The sequence below is a fragment of the Pinus tabuliformis genome, chromosome 4_1, assembly GCF_031772625.1.
Source record: "Pinus tabuliformis cultivar Carrire ecotype Pingquan chromosome 4_1, CPIR1, whole genome shotgun sequence".
NCBI classification, from domain to species: domain Eukaryota; kingdom Viridiplantae; phylum Streptophyta; class Pinopsida; order Pinales; family Pinaceae; genus Pinus; species Pinus tabuliformis.
In genome coordinates this window covers 898137210-898153052 of record NC_142303.1, presented here as the reverse complement: position 1 = coordinate 898153052, position 15843 = coordinate 898137210, and the positions used below count along the sequence as shown (strand labels likewise).

The 15843-nt window shown below is 36.7% G+C and overlaps 1 protein-coding gene and 1 pseudogene across 1 annotated transcript; both read left to right on the top strand.

The window, feature by feature from the left end:
• Positions 1-956: 956 nt before the first annotated feature.
• On the top strand, positions 957-1915 carry LOC149179062 (NDR1/HIN1-like protein 6; annotated as a pseudogene).
• A 7289-nt stretch (positions 1916-9204) lies between these two features.
• On the top strand, positions 9205-13046 carry LOC149179061 (endoglucanase 8-like). The gene is made up of 3 exons (XM_089422337.1): positions 9205-9297; positions 12436-12648; positions 12774-13046. The coding sequence occupies exons 1-3, from the start codon at positions 9205-9207 to the stop codon at positions 13044-13046; spliced, it is 579 nt and encodes a 192-aa protein (XP_089278463.1).
• The last annotated feature ends 2797 nt before the right edge of the window (positions 13047-15843 follow it).

Sequence of the window (15843 nt, the reverse complement as noted above, 5' to 3'; positions counted from 1 at the left end):
TATACCAATGAACACCCATACATATTCATTATCAACAACAATTATAAACGAGAACACAATTGCACAGTATAAAGGGAGGGGCAACTCCCTGAACAATGAGTATGCCCGATAATATATTATACAACAGTTTACAAAGCTTTACAAGTATACTTGGAAACCCCAAGTTTCATACTTAGCCAAATTTACAATCCAAGGCAGAACTCGGTTGCCTAGCTCGTCGGCACCTCCGAACGGTCGCCACAAGACTCAGCAACGCTTCTTCACCTTGTCACACGATCGTGTTGTTTGCCCAACTCGAGTGGGCCTCCAAGTAACCACACATGGGCGCCTCTACCTAAGACACAACTCCGTTCACAATCTCAACACTTCACCAAGTCAGCGTGCACACTTGCACGCCAGGCGTGCACTCACCCGAGTTGCCAAGACAACCACGCCAAGTCGTCGCACAAACCGACGCCACACACCCGTGCACGCCTCAACCATCCGTTGGGCGCCACACACCCATGCACGCCCTCACCCAACCACCGGGTGCTCCTGCCTGCACCTTCACCCAGAACCAAGAAGAACACCTAACTCCATGCGGCCTTTCCCAAGAACGGGCACATCCTCCAAATCTGCACCTCTCCTCTCTTGTGTGTCCATGTTGTAGTTCTGTGCCTCTCCTACATGAGCGAATGATGTTGAGCGGTGAGTTGATGATATAATGAGCTCCACACTCATCCAATATATACCAAATGTAGGGAGTAGTCCTGGTTGCCCAGCCGACTCACCCAAAGCCCCTTCTCCATCGCAAACTCACCCAAACGCACCGTCGGCTCCACACAAGTGTTGGTCGGCCTCCATAACGTTTGTCACCATGCCACCATGCATATATATGCTCGCCCTCCTTTTCATATTATGCGCATAACATATTGTCTCCATCGCATAACCAAGGAGCTCGCATATTGTCCAACCGAATGGCAGTCGCACTGTCCACCCGCACGCACGCATCGTCTGCCCGCGCGCCCAGGAACTGCAGGTCGTTACAAAGCACCTTCAATCGCTACTAGACTGAGTCCTAGTAGAAATTGACATTCCTACGATTAAGTCTCGTTGGCCTCATTTGGTTATATTCATTTCTGTTCGTGGCTCTGAGAGCTTTGCAATTATAGCAGAAAACCCACGAGTGCACCCGACTACTGAAAACGTCGAGGAAAACTCACGCAAATATGAAAACGAGAAGCTGAGCTCTTCGTTGGTGCAGAGGTCTAGTGTTGCATTCGATAAATACAGGGTACACCCTCCTTCTCGCGAGCAGATGACAATTTTGTTTCCAGAAGACAAAGCTATACCAACACGACAAGTTCCCAGATAGTACTCACGCCCTCCCAAGCGCCGGAACTCTTGTCGCCACTGCTTGTGCTGCACGATTTTCTTTCTATTCGGGCTCGTCCCAGTAATCGCCATTGCATGTGGCATTTTCTATTTGGTAATCCAAAATAAAATCCCCAAATACTTTGTCGAAAGTCTACGGATCACTAACTTCAGCATCAATGATGACCTCACCAAAAATTGCCAGTTCGTTGTGAATGTAATGGCCTAGAATCCAAACAAGAAGATTGCCATATATTATCTCCACAACAACCATCTTGTTGTTAAGGAGGTCTACGCAGGCCATAAGAATACCACTTTGTTGGACGTAGTGCTCAGCATGACCGGTGTTGGGTGTGCCTATGCGGTTGTCTCCATGCTCAAAGAGCAGCAACAGAAGGTCAACGTTCCCTTGAATTTGAAGGCCGACGTGCCCATAGATCAAGTTGTGAAATTGAAGTCTATGAAGACTAAGGTTCGCCTGCAATGGGATCTGGTCGTTGACAGGCTGGATGGCAATGCCAAAGTTACTACCGAGAAGTCGAAAGTGAGTGTCATTTTGTGAGGGTCACTCTTTGAGATGCATCCATTGCAGGTTTTGTTGACCGACTTCGATCGTATGGAATTCATGGTTAGGGGGCAATGATAGGGCTACATTGTTTTTTGATTACATCACAATGATGCTCGCACTATGCAGCTAGATTTTTGGATATACATTTTTTTTTAATATAGTAGATTACATTTAAGGCCATGCTGCTAGCGTCCAATGTTGATGGTTCTGATGAATACATTACTCTGTTTATTAGACATTAATCGATTCCTTATTCCATATTTTGTTCCCGTTAATGTAAAAACATTGTAACAGGATTTCATTGAAATTTTGTTGAAAATAAAAATAAAATGTTCTTACCAATTAAATATTTTATATGGATAGAGGGGGTATATATTGAAATTCAGTTGGCATCGCTCCAGTTAGAGAATTGTGCGACAGTACCATGGATACTCCTTCCCACTGGAAACAGTTGGAGTTTTTCCATGACTGTAGACAGTGTTGGGAATTTCTGGTAATTCCAAACAAAATAACTGAACAGAGAGTAATACTCTGTTTTTCCACAGGATCAAAAACTGAACAGAAAAATGCTCCGTTTTAACAGAGCGAAATTAAAAATCGTTTGCTAAATGCAGTGTTTCAGCAACGTAGTTTCGTCAACCGAGTTTCAGCAACGGTGTTTCAGCAACACTCTGTTTTGACGCCGAGAAACTATTTTCTGAATACGGTGTTTCAGCAGCACACAAAAAAAACTTGTATTAATTAACAAGACTTTTGTTACAAAAAAAAAACTTCCTCTTAACAGAGGGATTACAACATGCCTGCTTCAGAGGCACTTCCAAAGATTTCACTCTGTCTATGCTTGCAAATTGACACTGCTGTGTCTGCACTTCTGTGCATTACAAAAAGCAAAATACTCTGTCTCTATTTTGAAATTTTACACTGCTGTGTGTAAAAATCTCTTCATTCGCGCTGCTCTTCACAATGGCGCTCAGGCTGTAATATCTCTGCACTGCTGTGCATTACAGACTCTGTCTTCTCCTGAAAAACATTACACTGCTGTGTGTAAATCTTTCAATACATGTGCGCTGCTGCGTCTCACATCACTTATCTATCACTGCACTGCTGTGCATAAAACAACTTCTTACATTACTCTCGTGCTACTGTGCTTTCCTTTCACATTCAACAACAAAAACGAACTTCACGCTTATGCGTGCTTCCCTTACATATGCAATTCTACGCTACTGCGTATTCTATGCATTACATACACACTGTTGTGTGTATTACATTCAACCCGCTGGAAGAATTCTCCTTACATTCGTTGCGGTGAGTTTCTCTTTTCATTACTTCCACAAAAAACTGGACATTCACGCTCTGCTACGTTTTTCCCTCTTTTTCATTTGCGCTCAGCTGTGCTTCACACCCATTTCTCAACAGACAACAACAACATTATATTCAACAACACAACATAAAACTACTTAATTTTTTTTTTATGACAAGACTTGAAATTAAAACAAGGTATGGAGGGGAAAACAAATAAGTTTAAGCCCTGAAATTTCTGGTTGTTGCGGTACATTCCCCATGTCCACAATAAAACCTAGTGTTTACTTTTTTACCAAATCTGCCATGATTTTTGTGTTCTTAAATGTTTGATGTCCTTGACCCTGAAAAACAAAATCTGCATCGTGTAAGGAAAAATCTAGTCTCGATCTGTTGTTTTAATTGGTGCGGGGAAGCATACTAGTTTTCTAGAAACAATACGCAGTAGGGGAAACTAAAATTTCAACAGACAGCTAGAGGTGTCATCGACAATACCAGCCTTGAAGCGCCCTTATGTCTAGTCATTGACATTGCTGCGGCCGAGCGGCGGTGTACGAGCCACTGCAATTGAGAGAGAGTGTGGCCAATACTGGGGATTCGTATAAAACAAAAATAAAGTATATGGAGGATATGAAGCATTAATGTAAGATTGAGATAATTATGTCGTAAGGCATTCCATCTGAAATCAACTCTCCTCTTATCTTACCTAGCTTATTACCAACCATTTGATTTGATGTTAGACGATTAAAATGTTTACCACCGTTAATAAAAAATATAATTATAACTGAAACAATAACCGTTTAAACTTCATCTTTTTCCTCTACCAGAGAACCTGAAAGGTAGGCTCACGTTGCAGAGTTCTTTTTCTTCGACCAGTGAACCTGAAAGGTAAACAGCCATGGCTCGTGTTGCAGAGTTCTTTTTCTCAACCAGCGAACCTGAAAGGTAAACGACCATGGCTTGCATTGCAGAGTTCTTTTTCTTCGACCGGCGAACCTGAAAGGTAAACGGCCCTGGCTTGCATTGCAGAATGAAGTTAGACCGTTTTTGCATTGCAGAATGAAGGTAGATGGCCATGGCTTGCAACCAGCTTGCGTTGCAGAATGAAGGTTGATGACCATGGCATAAAACCTCCTCTCATTTGCATTCCTGTCTGGCAAGTTTCCTACTTGTCATTGTCTAGCAAGTTTCCTGCTTGTCTCTACACGAGAAGGTTTCATGTTCAGGAAATGTCTCATTAAGGTCCTCCACCATGGTATTCCGTTAGCTTAGTTGGCATTTTCCTGCCCTCATCTCATGTCGATTCCCCATTTTCCCTTTTAGCATAGAAAACAAAACAGTCAGTTCCATATTTGGTTCCGTTGTAATGAGTTTCTATTTTGTGGCAAGATCCTTAGATCTCTGGCCTGGTTACTGACAGGCAGATTAGAGATTTCTGGCAGGGATTTGTAGTCGGTTATTAGAAGGTTTGTGGCGTTCAATTTTTGTTGGATCACTAAGATTCTGGCAGTTTGGTGGTTTTGATAAAATTGTGGCTGGACCTGTGATAGGCAAAGGCCGGTAGTAGACATTTTCAGCGTAGACTGAAGGATTTTCTACTCTCAAGTGGTTAAAGGCAAGTTTTTATTTTTCTTTGTTTTCTGTGTGTGATTTCATCTTCGAGGACACTTTGAAAAATTGATATGGGATTAATTGTTCATTCAAAAAGGTAGTCTTAAGAATTTGGGAATTCATTACAGCCTGAAATCGACATCAAACCTGCAAAGATTTCCTTGTCACATTTGTGACAGCAGAATGACACTCCTTAATGGTGGATTTTCAAGGAAATATGGAATCCTGTCACCTACAAATTGAAGTTAGTAGAAGTTATTTGTTAGAGAATTATCGCATCCATGCAAGAGTACTGAATCTTGGCAACAGACTAAGGAAACATTGGAAGCATACTCCTTCCCTTTGAGCAGATCTAATTCCATAATCAGCATTAGCTTGAGTTACTTTCCTTAGAAGCATGCTAACATAATTTTCACCATGATTCATCATTAAACGAGTAGTATTATACCCACAGGTTAGGCAACCCTTAAAACCCGCAAAGGGCGTCATTCCCAACAGAGTATGATCAGTTTGTTTATGATTCAGGGGAGCCGAATTGATGTAAATGGAGGTATTCCCATAACAAACAGCCTTGTCACTTTGTTGGGTATGGTTGCGTGAGACACAAATATATATACATGCATCAACTTTTGCAGATTTCATTACGACCTGAAACCCACATCAAACCTGCAAAGATTTCCTTGTCACATTTGTGACAACAGAATGGTACTCCTTGATGCTGGATTTTGAAGGACATATGGAATCCTGTCACCTACAAATTGAAGTTAGCAGAGGTTATTTGTTCTATCTCTTAGTAGCGAATTATCTCATCCATGCAAGAGGACTGAATCTTGGTAGCAGACTAAGGCAGCATTGGAAGCATACACCTTCCCTTTGAGTAGATCTAACTCCACAATCAACATTTTCTTGAGTTATTTTCCTCATAAGGATGCTAACATAATTTTCACCGTGATTCATCCTTAAACCGACAACATTATACATACCATAGGGGTTAGGCAGCCCTTAAAACACTCAAAGGGCGTCATTCCCAACAGAGTATGATCAACTTGTTTATGATTCAAGGGGACCGAATTGAAGTAAATGGAGGTATTCACATAACAAACAACCCTGTCACTATGTTGGGTATGGTTGTGTCAGACAAAAATATATATATGCCTCAACTTATGCAGAATTTTATTTTTGTAGCCATTTATTGATTAATTGAAGCAGAAATGAGTTACATACTTACTGTTGAAAGGTTTGTGTGTATAATTCTTGCTATTGTGTTGTCTGTTGATCATTAGTTTGTGTTGGGTGAGTTTGACTACAAAGATGCTTTGCATAAATCTATTTGGTTTCCAGACAATTTCCAGGTGGTAAAGACAATTTGTCATGTTGGAGTCATGTAATGTATAGTGTACATAGGTCTCACACACTGTACACTGTGTGTTTTTCCTCAGAAGGATTCTAACATAATTTTCACCATGATTCATCATTAAACCAATAGCATTATACCCAAAGGTTAGGAAACCCTTAAAACCCTCAAAGGGGCATCATTCCCAACAGAGTATGATCAGATTGCTTATGATTGAAGGGGGCCGAATTGATGTAAATGGAGGTAGTCCCATAACAAACAGCCATGTCACTTTATTGGGTATGGTTGCGTGAGACACAAATATATATACGCCTCAACTTTTGCAGATTTTTATTTTTATAGCCATTTATTGATTAATTGCAGCAGAAATGGGTTACAGGCTTACTGTTGAAAGGTTTGTGTGTATAATTCTTGCTACTGTGCTGTCTGTTGATCATTAGTTTGTGTTGGGTGAGTTTGACTACAAAGATGCTTTGCATAAATCTATTCTGTTTCCAGACAATTTCCAGGTGGTAAAGACAATTTGTCATGTTGGAGTCCTGCTATGTATAGTGTACATAGGTCACACAGACTCTGCATTGTGTGTTTGTAAGTGCCACCACCAAGCAATAGGTATGACATCGATCAGACATAAATAATAGTGCTCTTTGAAAATAGGAGACAAGATAGCTTACATGATTTATTTTTCAACTGCAAAGCAAGGGACAATAGTAAGTTTCACAACATTGAGATCTTCAAGACCAAAATATGATGACAGCCTTTAAATTGTCAACTGTAAATTTACAGAGTAGGTGTAACCTTTTACATAGCCGAATGAAATCATTAAGATCAGTCAATGAAATACATGGGGTTGGGCAGCCTGAAGGTCCTATCTCCAAAAGAATATCCAGACAAATCACTCCACTAATCACCTGAGTTCCCTTGGATCCTAAACGCGTTTTTCTCAATCTTCAATCTTCTCTCAGATTTATAAAGAATAGCTGGCATCTCATATTCATAAGGACCCATACAACATAAAGTCCCAATAAATTCAACCTCCAATACATCGAATAGACCACACTAGTGATCTCATAACCTTTTTCAATGCATTAGCCTTAATAATAATCTACACTACCGTCAAACAAGACGATGAATATTCCGATCACCTAAACGATGGTCAGTGAAATAAGGTCCTGTAAATTTACAGAGCAGCTGTAACCTTACACGTAACCGAATGAAATCATTAAGATTATGCAATGAAATACATGGGGTTGGGCAGCTTGAAGGTCCTGTCTCCAAAAGAATATCTAGACAAATCATTCCACTGATCACCTGAGTTCCCTCGGATCCTAAACCTGTTTTTCTCAATCTTCAATCTTCTCTCATATTTATAAAGAATAGCTGGCATCTCATATTCATCAGGACCCCTGCAACACAAATTCCCAATAAATTCAACCTCCAAGACATTGAATAGACCACACTAGTGATCTCATAACTTTTTTCCATGCATTAGCCTTAATAATAATCTACACTACCGTCAAACAAGACGATGAATATTTCGATCACCTCAACGATGGTCAGGGAAATAAGGTCCTATAAATTTACAGAGTATGTGTAGCCTTTTACATAACTGGATGAAATCATTAAGATCAGGAAATGAAATACATGAGGTTGGGCAGCTTGAAGGTCATGTCTCCAAAAGAATATCCAGACAAATTTCTCCACTGATCACATGAGTTCCCTCGGATGCTAAATCCGTTTTCTCAATCTTCAATCTTCTCTCAGATTTATAAAGAATAGCTAGCATCTCATATTCATCAGGACCCCTGCAACACAAATTCCCAATAAATTCAACCTCCAAGACATCGAATAGGCCACACTAGTGATCTCATAACTTTATTCCATGCATTAGCCTTAATAATAATCTACACTACCATCAAACAAGAGGATGAATATTCCGATCACCTCAACGATGGTCAGTGAAATAAGGTCCTAGTGGATGCAAGGTTGGTCCTGCCTAGAATTTCTTAAGATTTTTCCTTGGTACTACTCATCAAAATGCACCAACTAGATTGATTTCAGAGTGTTGGAATTTGTTTTTTTCCAATTATTGTATTGCCCAGGAGAAGAAGCAGTATTTTTCACTTGAACATTGGGAGTGTAATCAATCTTGTTACAATCTCAATAGTAATTATTATTTCAGACGGAATTTTATATGGCTTACTGATAAACATACGGTAACTTCGAACCTCTAAACTTTTCAAAATTTTCAGTTATATTTTGTTAATATGGCTTTCATGTTTTGAGAAAGAAAATTAGCCTTATTGCCTATGTCTTGAACACGTTTCTTGGAACTTTGAGTTGGTAGTATGTTAGTTTGATAGTAGTTTGTCCAAACATAAACCGTATTTCCATTGCATCATGAGATCAACCTTGAATTACTCTGTTCTGCTATTTTTTTCCCATGCATTCTAAATGTACTTGCAAATTGTAATCAATCTTGAGACAATTTTGAAGATCGTTATTATTTAAGATGGACATTTACATATAATAATGGAAAATATAAAAAGCCAAGGAGATAAAGGATGTTGAATGACATTTAATGGTTTACTGATGGATAGAAATCATGTTGGCTGACATTCAATGGTTTACTGAAAGAGTATAACATTGAAACTCCAAATTTCTATAAATTTTCATATGATTTTGCGTGGTACTGGTGAGCAAAACAAAAGAGTTGTACTAATCAGATTTCAGGATATTTTGGAAATATATAATTATCAGATTTCAGGATATTTTGGAAATATATAATTAACATAGGGATTCCCCACAACCAACCCACAATGTGAATTCTTCCTCCAATATTGTGAGTTTGCAATAGCTTGACTTCTATCAACATTCTCTGTCCATATAAATTAGGAATTGATTATTTGGTGGAGATCTTCAAGAGGTCTGGAAGGAAACAGTGGAATTGAGGAATGCAATGGATCAATACATCTACAACATTAGCAAAAGATTGTGTAAGGAAAAACTAAGGGGAGTGATGGAGAAGAAAGATGTTGAAAACATCCAAGCCGTTCTCAAGGAGTCAGGTGAATGGATTATTGAAAACGAGAATGCAAATAAGGATGAATTAGTAAAGAAAATGAAGAATGTTAAAAGATTATGTAGAAAAATAGAAAAGAGCCCAAAAGGGTTGACAACTTGATTGAAATTCTAAACCATCTGTAACAACGTCCATATTACATTTTTGAGTTTGCTAAATCTCTCCCCTACGTATAGTTGTTACATACCAATATTTATGATGCTTATATCATATTTGTATATTGTGTTCAAGCTGCAACTTTGGTATATGGACATCATAATTTTTCCTCCAAGATTGTCTCTAAACGATCAGTGGTGTGGATTGTGATTTTATGATTTGATTTTAAAGGATATCAGTTGAGTCTTTCAATTGAATTTACTAAGATTTCACATGATAGAACAAAATAACAACCTCACCAACAAAGTGTTTCTACTAGTACATAACTTATGCAACACTTTTACAGACACATTTATGGTTACAACCATAACAGGCACCAGAGGTCTTCGAAAAGCTTAAAATGATGCTTTTAACAACATTATTATTGATATTTAGCCTTCCCACAATCAAGGCAAGAGATCTTAACCTTGTGTGTTTTATTTTATGTGCTTTCTTCTATGCTTACATTCTGGTTGGATTACAGGACAAAATATGTATGTGCATTTTAAGTTACACTTAAAACTCAAATGCTGACAAGGTTGTTCTTGGCAGTGTAAGGATAGTTGCAGGGTTGAGCTGTCTTATTTGTTTTGTTATTCATTTTAATCTTGAATTTTTAAATATAGAGAAAAAAAATATGCCCAAACAATTTTTACTCGGTAGATTTTAATCTGATAGTTTATATATTTAAGGTTAAAATGGGGATCAGTTGGTGATAAACTGTAGTGTTAAGTCACTCCTTAGGCATATAACAGTTGGTAATAGAGTGTATTGTTAAAACACTCTAGTCTCAAATTCAGAAAGAAGAAAAGAAAGAAAAAGAAAAAGGGAGGGTTAAATGAATCTATACTCGTGCACTTAAATTTGTTTTATATTTTAATCTTTCTCGCTGGGGCAGCTGCCAAGAAGGCTTAACACCTGAAGGACTACGCCAAAACTGTTGTCCTTTACATTATCGAGATTATAATTAAAACATCTTAACTTGCGTCCTGTTGAATGGCAAGTATGGCTAATGAATCAGAATCACTACTAGAAAACACTCTCATCTTCACTCTCATCTTCTCTTTGACTCTCCTATTTCTAGTTGAAAATTCATACAACTTGCAAAACAAAGTTGATCAATTTGAAGTTCATAGGATCAGGAATTTCTACTTCTAATTGTAAGTTAATTAAATCTACCCATCCTTATTAAAAGAAAAGCAAGGTTACATCATTTACTTTATGCCAAACAGAAACAAAAACATATATCAAAAGTAATATATACAAGAGGTGGAATTTCAATTCTACTTAAAAATAATTTCAGTCACTGAAATGTCAATGCATCTACTTACAAAAAAAAACTTAAAGAGCAGACTCTATTAAAAGAACAATGTTGCAAATTAAGAACTAAATAATTGTTTCCAGACAATTGCCAGGTGGTAAAGACAACTTGTCATGTTGGAGTCCTGGGATGTATAGTGTACATAGGTCACACAAACTCTGCACTGTGTGTTTGTAAGTGCCACCACCAAGAAACAGGAATGACATCGATCAGACATAAAGAATAGGGCTCTCTGAAAATAGGAGTCAAGATAGATTAAATGATTTCTTTGTCAAGTGCAAAGAAAGGGACAATAGAAAGTTTCACAACATTGAGATCTTCAGGACCAAAATATGATGATAGCCTTTAAATTGTCAACCGTAACTTTACATAGTAAGTGTAACCTTTTACATAACTGAATGAAATCATTAAGATCAGGCAATGAAATACATGGGGTTCGGCAACTTGAAGGTCCTGTCTCCAAAAGAATATCTGGACAAATCACTCCATTGATCACCTAAGTTCCCTCAGATCCTAAACCTGTTTTTCTCAATCTTCAATCTTTTCTCATATTTATAAAGAACAACTAGCATCTCATATTCATCAGGACCCTTGCAACACAAATTCCCAATAAATTCAACCTCCAAGACATCGAATAGACCACACTAGTGATCTCATAACTATTTTCCATGTGTTAGCCTTAATAATAATCTACACTACCATCAAACAAGATGATGAATATTCTGATCACCTTAACAATGGTCAACGAAATAAGGTCCTAGTGGATGCAAGGTTGGTCCTGCCTGGAATTTCTTAATATTTTTCCTTGGTATTACTCATCAATATGCACCAACTAGATTGACTTCAGAGTGTTGGAATTTGTTTTTTTCCAACGACTGTATTGCCCAGGAGCACAAGTAGTAATTTTCACTTGAACATTGGGAATGTAATCAATCTTGTTATAGTCTCAAGAGTAATGGTTATTTCATATGGAATTTTATATGGCTTACTGATAAACATACAGTAACTTTGAACCTCTAAACCTTTGGAAAATTTCAGTTAGATTTTGTTAATATGGCTTTCATGTTTTGAGAAAGAAAATTAGCCTTACTATCTATGTTTTGAACAAATTTCTTGGAACTTTGAGTTGGTAGTATGTTAGTTTGATAGTCATTTGTCCAAACAAAAGTCTTATTTTCATTGCATCATGAGATCAACCTTGAATTACTCTGTTCTGCAATTTTTTTTGCCATGCACTCTAAATGGACCTGCAGATTGTAATCAATCTTGAGACAGTTTTGAAGATCATTATTATTTAAGATGGACATTTACATATAATAATAGAAAATATAAAAAGCCAAGGAGATAAATGATGCCGAATGACATTCAATGGTTCAATGGTTTACTTATGGAGAGAAATCATGCTGGTTGACATTCAATGGTTCAATGGTTTACTTATGGAGAGAAATCATGCTGGCTGACATTCAATGGTTCACTGAAAGAGTATAACATTAAAATTCCAAATTTCTCTAAATTTTCATACGATTTTTTCGTGGTACTGGTCAGCGAAACGAAAGAGCTGTACTAAATGACATATTCAATTACATGAGTATCATAAAAAGTTGGAGAAGAAAATTCATTAAATTAATTTTCAATTTTGAATCTAACACAAACTCTATGGACGCCTTAAAAATAGACATCCTTAACATGGGTTTTATTGTGCATTTGTGCAGGTGGATTTGGTGGGCGGTTACTACGACGCTGGGGATAATGTGAAGTATGGGTTTCCGATGGCTTTCACCGTTACCATGCTGGCATGGGGAGCCCTTCAGTACAGAGATGAACTTGCAGCAGCGGGAGAGTTGGAGAACGTTAGGGATGCCATTAAGTGGGGAACTGATTATTTCATCAAAGCAAGCGCCACCGAAAACCAGCTGTGGGTTCAGGTGAATTAATTGCCATCCCAACTAAATTTACTCATGGATCACAACAAATAGAAATGGGTAAAATTAATTATGAAATTAGTCCAAAAAAATATATGTAGTGTAATTTTGACTGGTTTTGTTTTTAGGTGGGAGATCCAACTGCAGACCATAACTGTTGGGAGAACCCAGAGAGGATGGACACTCCAAGGACTTTGTACAGAATAGATACATCCACTCACGGGACAGAAATTGCAGCAGAGACTGCTGCAGCATTGGCCGCTTCCTCCGTCGTCTTTGCAGCCATTGACAAACCTTATTCCATTCTCTTGCTCAAAGTTGAAAATAGATACATCCACTCACGGGACAGAAATTGCAGCACACTGCTGAAACATTGGCTGCTTCTTCCATTGTCTTTGTAGCCATTGACAAACCTTAATCCATTCTCTTGCTCAAAAGAGCTACTTTGGTATAAGATTATACCTTTTCTCTTGTTCCCATGAGTTCATTTCATGTTGGTAACTTTTATATTTTGTGGTTTTATGGGATAAGATTTTAGATATCTTTTCTAAAAAATTTCTAGAAATAGGCAATTATCAATGTCACACCTCTATCTCTATTTTATGTTAAAAGGCAATGAAAAATATTCTTAGATTATTAGAAATCCATAAATTTGTATTATGAAAATTCTAGAAGTCATACTCTAAAATAAACTACACCTATTAGCATAACTATATTTGTATCTAAACATAATTTATAATTGAATTATTATTACATACATAATATTATATTAAGAAATATATTTTTAATATTACATTAAAAACAATTACATATTTCTCATACATATAAAAATGTTCCTAGATTTACCTTATTATATATAAATAGAAAATAAAAATTAATAATATTTCAATAAAAAAACTTTAATATTTCTTCTTGCCTTACGGCATTCCTATTGCAACATATAGTGCCCTTGCTAGTTAATACAAATTGTAAGAGCGTGTTATGATAGACGGTGGCCAAGACCTAGGTCAAAGGTAGCCCATTGTACACATCTCATACACATTCAATTTGATTAGGATGCTTTGCATAGGCCACAGCTTCTGAGTAACCACCTAGTGATACTCACCTAGTGATGTTTTGGTCATTTTTAATAGAAGAAAAGTGCGGCGTTTAAACTTTAAAATGAAAGTTTGGTTTTGAAAACCACGCACTTGTTAATATTGCCACATTGTAAAGCTATCTAATGAAGATCATATCACAAATTGAAAGGAGCGGAGAAGAGCATATCATGATAACTCAGGGCTTAGCACACAGGAAGGCATTAATTACTACCATATGAATAAAGCTGGAAACATTTTAGCGCTTAGAGCAGTGATCCAGCGTGGGAACATTTGAGTTTTATATTGAAATTACGGCGTTTTATTTATTGTTGATAACAACTGGCCCCACCATGGCTCCGCCACTAAGCAACTTCGAATTTATTCTTGGAAGATACCAGTGGCTAATGGGCAACGACTGTGCATTGTGGATGGAGAAGCTGCTGGATATATGAAACATCTCCCCTCGTTTTGTTTTGGCAGCGTAGATTCTTAATATATTTTTCCCCTAGCCCAGTTTTAGTAGACAAGGAAAGGCGTCCTTAATAAGAGCGAAAAGAAATCATAGTTCTGAGGGCTACCCTGTTGGATGCAAGGTATGCATCCAGCCTATTTTTTCTTGAAAAAACTGGCTTTTAGGTGAGGTACCAGTCGGCTCAATTGAGAAATTCTGTGCTCGGTATCTCTTTCTTTTGTTGTACTTTTTACACAATTTATCATTTATCTCCAACAAATCTTATCTTTTCACACAACATAATTTTTCTATCGCATTATGTTGTTTCTATTGTGGAAATCCTTCTCTTTGTGATTTTGGGAGAACTTTTTAAGAAAATTGGGAAAGGTTCACTATTTCGACTTCAACAGAGAATTTGGAAAGGTTCACTATTTAGACTTAAATAGAAAATTTGGAAAGGTTCACTATTTAGACTTAAACACTTAACAAATTATTAAAAAAAAAAAAAAAACCACATCACTCATATGTTATTCCCCATAATATTCCCAAAATAAATAAAATATCTATTCATCATAAAATTATTTAGATAAATGAATCAACTTGAGTTATGGCTCTAGAGACAAGTAATCAAACAATCTTTACAATTAATGATGGAATAATTATATAAGTAAAAGCAACTGCAATAGGGGCATCACAAAGATATTCATCATCTGAGAATGAAGTGGAAGATTCCTATTATCAAAGATTACTTTTCGTTGATAAATTTTGTTAATAATGGTTTCATTTCTCTATTTAGATTTTGAAATAAAAACATTAATTTCTTTAGAAAAATGGTTAGGAGTTGTTATATATTGTTTTATGATTCCATTATTACATGTATTAATACGGAAAATTTTATTTGTGCCTATAGGTCTTTTCTATTCGAAATAGAGAATATACACGACTTAAAGCTACATTCCCTAGATATTCCATTGTTGGCCATAGAATCTCATTGTTTGAAAGAACATTGATTAGCATTATCAATTTACTCAATTGTATTTGCAAAAGTATCATACTAATGATTTAATGATGATTAGATCTCGATTCTTCCCTTTCTATTCATCTTTAGAGTACTCTCAAGTCTCATTTTATCTTCTACTTCCTAGACCTTTATTTTATTAGAGGATGTTTGAGTAATCTTTTTCTATTCAACTGGAATTTTTATTTTATAAGAAAACGTTGTATTTGCAAAAGTATCATACTAATGATTTAATGATGATTAGATCTCGATTCTTCCCTTTCTATTCATTTTTAGAGTACTCTCAAGTCTCATTTTATCTTCTACTTCCTAGACCTTTATTTTATTAGAGGATGTTTGAGTAATCTTTTTCTATTCAACTGGAATTTTTATTTTATAAGAAAACTTAAGCCATGATGATGAAGAGTTTCAGTCTACTTTCTACGAATATATTTTTAAATATTTTTAAGTTTGAAATTTAGTAATAAAAAATCTTTGTTAAATATTTCAATATGACTTTGACCATCTTTGATTTCTCCACTCACGCCTCTGATTTGTTCCTAATATTTCCTCAAAATATCCTTCATTTTCAATTCCCATTTTCCATTCTTGACAACAATTTCTTTCAAATATTCTCATTTTGATGTGTGTATTTGTTGTTTGTTTATCCT

Coding starts and splice junctions, on each gene's coding strand:
- LOC149179061 (XM_089422337.1), top strand. CDS start 9,205: ATGGAGAAGAAAGATGTTGAAAACATCCAAGCCGTTCTCAAGGAGTCA. Junction 9,298..12,435: donor ATGCAAATAAGGATGAATTA/GTAAAGAAAATG, acceptor GCATTTGTGCAG/GTGGATTTGGTGGGCGGTTA. Junction 12,649..12,773: donor AAAACCAGCTGTGGGTTCAG/GTGAATTAATTG, acceptor TTTTGTTTTTAG/GTGGGAGATCCAACTGCAGA.